The sequence below is a fragment of the Leuresthes tenuis genome, unplaced genomic scaffold (assembly GCF_036924035.1).
Source record: "Leuresthes tenuis unplaced genomic scaffold, fLeuTen1.0.hap1 SCAF_11, whole genome shotgun sequence".
Lineage (NCBI taxonomy): Eukaryota > Metazoa > Chordata > Actinopteri > Atheriniformes > Atherinopsidae > Leuresthes > Leuresthes tenuis.
Genome location: NW_027325365.1, coordinates 7,892,240 through 7,899,730, shown reverse-complemented (window position 1 = coordinate 7,899,730; position 7,491 = coordinate 7,892,240). Strand labels below are relative to the sequence as shown.

Sequence of the window (7,491 nt, the reverse complement as noted above, 5' to 3'; positions counted from 1 at the left end):
TCTTCTCATGTCACCACCATCTGAGTGATCACAATAGCGCTTGACTTCAATCTGTGGGTCAGGATGTACAATCTAGGCCTGTGCAAGAAGACAGCTATCTAGAATGGTAGTATGTACATTCCACAATACAGTAACAGAAACCAGATATTGAATGATGATTCAAAGATGATTGAATTTAAAGCGCAGGATGTGCTTTGTGATTTTCAGTAATTTCAAAACAAACAGAGATGGTCTCTTTTGAGACACAGTTATCAGTTGGTCTTCGGTTTCTTTACTCATCACTGCATTCCCAAGGTCAATTCAACATGTTGGATCAGCTGAAAAAACTCAAACAACAAAAAAAAAAAGCTTTTATTGAGGAGCTTTTATTTCACAGACTGCTTCTACATTTTGTCTTTATGTGTAATATGTGATGTGATGTTCAACTACTGCTTTCTTTTTCACTTGGCTGTAGCTAATTTCAAGACCCGATGAGAACCCAAAACTTCTTAAATTATGTTCCGATATATAAATCTCAGGATTGAAGGAGGTTGTTTCATGCTTCTTCACATGACGTGTTGAAATCATCATCAAAATAGAAAGTGAAATGTGGAATAAAACTGTGTTCTGAATCAAAATTAATCAATTTCCAGTCCACACTTAAACAGAATGACAGTTTTTACTAGCAGCTAAGAAGCAGCTGTAATTACCTCTTTCAAGGACCTGAACCCTTTCAGAGAAAAGCAAAACAACATTATCTTTCAACAAATCAGTCTCATTCGGGTTCCATCTTGGTCTTGGTCTGTCTTTTTCTTCTTTATGGGTTCAAAGAGTCCCACTGGTGTAGATAGCTGAGCAACATTTCCAGGAACACACAATGCATTTGTATATAGAAAAAAATTAAGTGGGCTTTATCAAAGGTTTTCAGTCCACAAATGCTACACATTCTTTGTGCTACCTTTTTATTTAGAAAAATAAACACTCATGAGGATATAGACATAAAAGAGAGAAGATAGAAGAAGTTGTTTGAGGACATTTGGAAGAATGTATGGTCAAAATAAAGACTACAAAACCATTTTAAGCCTGCAACAACATCACAGAAAAACACTGAACAACACAAGATATTTCTACTCTGAGCTGAGACTCTGACACAACTGCACCCTGCAAATCTGAATGGCTAATTGGATGACTTTTCACACTTATGTGTTCCCCAACAGAGTGACAGGGTAAAGTTTTCTGAGTTGTTAATAACTGCAGATTCTCACATATATGCTCTCAAGCACAGATTTTTTTACATAATATGTCAACAACAACAGCAATCTGTCCTCCTCCATCATTTGGTAGAGCATATTTTTCGGTTTCAGTAGAAAAATCATACTGGATCATATTCAGAATTTATTGAAACATACACCTGCCTGAGCAGTCTCTACCATATTTTTTTAAAAAGCATTTCATGGCATTGCTTTTTCAAATTTTGACACAATCATCAGTTTAAAAATAGATAACATTGATTCCAATCATATGGGTTAAAGGGAATGAAAAAAGCCAAAGAAACATTATTTTACTTTACTTTTTTTCTCAGTGAGGATATAAGAGTCAGAGTACGAAAGTCTCATTAACATCTGTAAACACAGCTTGGTTGCTTTAAAATGGTGTGAAAGAAAAGGGTCAAGGGTCCAAAGATTTTTGCAAATTCTGTCTTCCTTTATTGCACGATTCAAAAAGATGTAACTAATTGCAAATTATAAGCAACCAAACAAAAGTCCTTTTTGTTAAATACGGAATGGAGCTTTTATTAATTATTTTCGTCAGTTTCAACATATCTCCTGAAAAATTGTTGTTATTTTCTTCTTATTTAAGTGGAAGGTTATCATTCGCTTTGTTCACATGTATAAAAACGCTTCAGACCAGCTCAGTTAATTGCCAGTAGTTAATTGGGTTGTTTTGAATTTATTCAGAAAATAAGCAAGTTAAATTGTTTTTGGTAGAATTTGCATTCTTGCAATGTATTTTTCTCCAGCTCAAATAATCATACATCATCCACACCCCCTGACATGAACATAATATAATCAAAGGACTTGCTGCTATAAATACAAACATGAGTGAATGCATTTTGAGTTTGACTCTTTTTTATCGCCAAGACCACGAGGAACATAATTGATTTATTTTGTTTGTATTCCAGTTGCATGAAGGACAGTTGCTCTAACAACAGCAAACTCAAGCACCTCACTAAACTTGTTTACTTTTCTAATCTGAACCCATTTGTCTACTCTTCTCGCTCTAACCAGATAGCCACTTCTTGTGACTCCCTTTTGATGAAATTCCCAGTTACTGCTGGGAATCAAAGGCTTATGGTAGCATGCAGATCATACAAAATTGATAGCTCAAATGGGTGAAGGTTTTTTCATGCATGCCCATTTTCCCTGAATGTTGTTCACATGTCTGTGTTGTCCTACATGCCAGTACATGTTCATTTATGTTGTGAAAGTAGAGAATTACCTGTCTGCACTGACAGTGTTGCTCTACTTTGGTGTAAAAAGGGGTTGTGTCTGTCTGAAGGAGAGTCTATAATGGCTCCTTTATAGATTATGAGGCAGGACTGTGAACCTTATCTCAAGGTGAACATCAGTAGCTGCCCTTGTGGCAGTCCATCAAAGCACTGTTTCCTATTACGGTTCAGGTCATGACCCTGGCAGCATCACATTCAAAACAATATACATCTTAAAAAGTTGTGTCACTCCGTAATAGTCCTTACAAATTTAGTTTTCTTGAAAATAAATGGGAAGTTCTCCCTGAGAAATGATTTTATTTCTCTATTGTGCATCTTTTGGAGAAACTGGAGAAAATCTAAAGCAGATATAAAGCAGAAATAAAGCAGAACACTTTGTTGAGCCAAAGATGATGTCAAGATATTAAAATTCTTATTACACTGTGTTTCATATAGTAAACAACTGGGGCTCCCACCTCACACACCGAGGTTATTAGACAGATTATTGACTGATTTTTTAACAGAAAAAAAATATTTAGATTATTTGATGGACTGACCCATTGGGATACAATACGCACACACAAACACAGCAAAGTCTTCCATGTAGAACTAATCTTAAACAGTCTTTTTTCAATAAATGTGAATATGATCGGGTTTCTACAGGGAAGTATGATACACACACACATATAGTCATTACTTTAATTAGAGGAACCTGGTAGACCCTAATGGTCCTGGGAATACCCTTTTCTAATTAAAGATAATAATGAATACAATGTGGTCTAACCCATCCTTACATGCAATATGGGGCTAATATCAATAATTTATTTTTTAATTCACCAGCATAAGGACAGAATAAAATACTCCCCCCTCTCCAACCAGGATCTGACTTCTGATTAACATTGCAAGTTAAGGCTTACGATGTAAGGTTGCAATTTCTATCTGAAACTGTCTGCAGTAGTAGTTCCACATCTTTTTCTAAAATGTACTACACTTTCCAAGAAAAAAATAAATGAACACTGATATAATAGCTAAATTAATAAATTATACAGCACATCAAGACCTGCTCTTGTTAACTGGGAACCTTCTGCAGTGTTTTATTTGGGTTTCTCCTTAATTAGCGTGTGGCAGAGAATTGTGAAAAAGAACAATTAAACATGTATTGTCAGTATACCTATAAAAGGAGTCTGATGCCCTTTAAGTAGAATGAACAGAATGACCGCAGGGATTTAATTAGGCTTTGTAGCCTCTCAAAAACAAAACCCATTATTCTGTAAATACCAAAACACAAAAGATTAGAAATATGAGGCCAAATGTGAAATACAATAAACAAAAAAAATAGAAAAGATTGCATTTTGAAACTCAATCCTCTGCAGTGCTGTTGGTTCAGCAAATGGCCAAACATGAGGCACACTAATAAACATGTTTAACATTTATAATGACAGAGTGATCAATTATAACTACAATAACCAAAAATAAAAAAGGTTTTATTCACATCTTCTTCCCACCTCACACTTAGTTGTTCTTTTACTTTCATTGATTGTATAAAATATTAACTACATCTGCAATTTCAAATGGTTGTACATACCGTTTTTGCATGAATTATTCAATTCAAATGCAAAAATGATTGCATTTAATTCACTAACAGGTTGAGATGTGGGGGCTGCACAGTGTTGTGGTGGTTAGCACCATCGCCTCACAACAAGATGGTTCCAGGTTCAACTCCTGGCTGGGGTCTTTCTGTGTGGAGTTTGCATGTTCTCCTTGTGTATGCGTGGATTCTCTCTGGGCACTCCGGCTTCCTCCCACCATCCAAAAACATGCATGTTAGGTTAATCAGTGTATCTAAATTGGCCTTATTTGTCTTGTTTGTCTCTGTGTGGCCCTGTGATGGACTGGCAACCTGTCCAGGGTGTACCCTGCCTCCCGCCCAATGACCGCTGGGATAGGCTCCTTGACCGCTGGGATAGGGGCCCCTTGACCTGACCGACGGATTAAGCGGGTATAGAAAATGGATGGACAGATTTGAGAAATGTCTCGGATTATTTCTCTAACAGTGTAAAGTGGAGAGGGGCTCTTCTAATCTGTTTAGTGTGCATAGTTTAGAATATGTTGAAATGTCAGAATTTTGCATGCTGTCTAAATAATTAATGTTTAGACACCTGATTGCTGAGGTGTCGCTGAGGTGTATATATACATATATACATATTTACCTTTCCAGATCTTGTTCTGAGGCATTGATATAAGACATAAGGTATTATAGAAAAATATGACAAAACATTACAAAGCAAGAATCATCAAGACCTGCACTGAATAATCTTTAATCTAATGCCCTTTGCCAAAGTCAGACTTGCCCAACCCTGTTCCAGTGATCATAAAGTAAATCCTATGTTTTGGGAATTGTGTTATGCTAGCTCTACAGCTATGCACTTGCATTCATGATTGGGCTACTCTGTAAAAGTTACCTTTTTTCTTTATATATAACGTTTTCCATATAACACTCCAGATGCGTTATCAGTCTACCCATCTTTCACAGCTGCATTTGGGCACTGAAACTGAGTTTCAAAACTTTATAGTATATATGTCCCTAAAAGTTAGAATTTTTCAAGGTGAAGTTAAAAGAGAGGAATAAGAATCGTGATTATTATGTGGTACATGTCAGTGCGATATCTCTGACAGCTCCAGTCTTACATAATGAAATGACATTCGGCCAGAGTATAGTCCCAAGCTAAAAGACTGCAGAGGATGGAGGATGAACAAGAATCCTGTATATTTATTTGCTAATTGGAGAATTTGAACAAACTGACTGGAAGGTGAGAACTGAATACAAAACATTCAGTATAAAAATTATGTATTATATCCAAGCAAATCGTTAGCGCTGTTGTAGTCTGACATTAAGAATGACTGAAACAATTGGGCAAATAAACATGATGTTTATATTGATGGTGAAACTCTATCAGACACTCAATCTGCAAATGTAAGAAGGGCCTGTGCTCCTACATTCTCAATCAGCTCATTTTCTGATGCCAATGTAAAAAGAAGATTCTCTACAAGGACAAATGCACTGCGCTGTACTTCATGAATACAATAATCATCTCTTGTTTATTCAGTAAATATTTAATGCATGACCTGAGAAATACAACCTAAAACAGTAAAAGACTGAAAGCTGCGATCACGTGGACTGCGTTAGGACACCGGGCAATTTAAGGTAAAAAACATTGTTGTGTGCATGCAAGCAAAATAGACTCCTTATAAACTGTCTGATGAATTATTTAGTAATCTTGTTAAATTTTATTATATATTAGGTCAGACATTAGTTAAGATTTCTAACTAAGATGATTCAGAAACTCATGAACACATCCAGAGAAACACAGCAAGATTTACTTGAGGCTGGAAAACCAGATGACATTTTTGTGTTAAGTTGACAGAGGACATCCTCAGGATGCAGCTGCACTTTGCACTTCTTACATGTCTCAGATTTGGTTGCAAGTCTGTTACTTACGAAGAGACATAGCATAGATTATGAGTGTGTTATCTGTAATTAGTTAGAGATGAAATTGAAATGATAACCCTTAACTCTTCTTCATGGAGAGACTTTTTTTTTTATCCTCATAGTTTATATGGAACCTACAAATCCTGTTAGAGTATGTGTAGCCAAATTATTTACAATATCAGTTCCTGCTGGAAGTGTAAGTTAGAACTGTAAGAACTGAAAACTATATAAAAATTGAATAATTGAGCAAAGACCACATACCACATAAAGAAAAAAGAAAAACACTGAGTATCTGTTTGACACCAAAGGCAGCACAGTATGTGGGATGATAATGTAAAAAAACTCTCATAAGACCGCATACTGCATGCAGTTTGTATGTTATACTATGCACTATAAAACTCACTAACAACTTATTGCTAAGATATGCTTGACTGGAAATGTATAACAGAAGCTTTAAATATGGAGTTTTATGATTCTCCCCAAATTTTATACTTACCTGAGAGTTGGGTAATCTTGAAGATATGAAAGCATTTTAGAAACCCCCTTTTAAATGGAGTCTCAGTCCATTTTTGGAGTTGCTGAATGCTGAAAGCTTCATATCAAAGGCCCTGATTGGTATCTATAAGAAAAGCAAAACCCATGCAGAGAAAAATCAGAAATCCCTTTCTGTCATGAAGTGGCCCTCCCTTTATTAATAACTGTGTCTCATTGGCTTGTAAAGTGGCCAAAAGTACTTCAAAAGTAGTGCAATTTTTAACAGAGGTTCTTTTACTTTCAAACCAGGTTCCAGAGGTTGCAGAACACTCAGAGGTCTGCAATAGAGGTTTCTGCAACATCGAGTGGTGATGTAGCAGATTGCAACTAACTGAACAGACTTGTCGCTGTAAAGCCAGTTTGTTCTATCCATTCTGAGCTAAAAGAGGCAAATTATGGTGCAACACAGCAGCCTTCTTTAAGGAGGACCAGCTTTGTCTGGAGATTCAAACGGTTCATTCCAAGGCAATGAAAAAACTGCAATTCTGATTTTTACATGATTATACACAAATTAAATTATTATAAATGTCATACTGCACAAACATAGTGGAACATGAATGCAGCTACTCTGGATTTAAGTGTGATTGTTCTATGACTGTGGAAGGCAACACATTTTCATCAGAAATGTTTTAATAAAGCTGTGTCCAAACACATGGTAGATAATCACATCATTGCACAACTGAATGAAATTATCTCTGATGTTACATAGGTAATCTGCAAGAGTTCAACATATAGACCAGGTAAATGGCTGAAAAAGTAACCTCAGCACTGCAGAGACCTGAAGAGATTGTAGACTTTTAATCGACAGTGCTCAATTAAAATCCCCCCTGTGGATTGTTTCTCAGTGTCACAATGATGGAAAAGGAGTACTCTTTAACCCCACAAGCAATGGTTTTCCACATCAATTCTGGGAAACCGTGGTGTCTGCAGTTTTTCATTGAGAGGCAGCCAGACATAATGCTTAATTGAGTTGTGATGGGATTCCTGATAAATCTCTACC

The 7,491-nt window shown here is 36.2% G+C and overlaps 1 protein-coding gene across 2 annotated transcripts in view; it reads right to left on the bottom strand.

Moving 5' to 3' along the window:
* Nucleotides 1-337: 337 nt before the first annotated feature.
* The window catches only part of eif4ea (eukaryotic translation initiation factor 4ea), a 35,550-nt gene continuing 28,396 nt past the window's right edge, over nucleotides 338-7,491 (bottom strand). For both annotated transcript variants that reach the window (XM_072395267.1, XM_072395268.1), the window contains one exon: nucleotides 338-6,576. Coding sequence is in view for 1 of the 2 variants with exons in the window: in XM_072395268.1 (XP_072251369.1) it covers nucleotides 6,552-6,576 (25 nt within the window). In the remaining variant the exon portion in view is untranslated. The remainder of the gene's footprint in view (nucleotides 6,577-7,491) is intronic.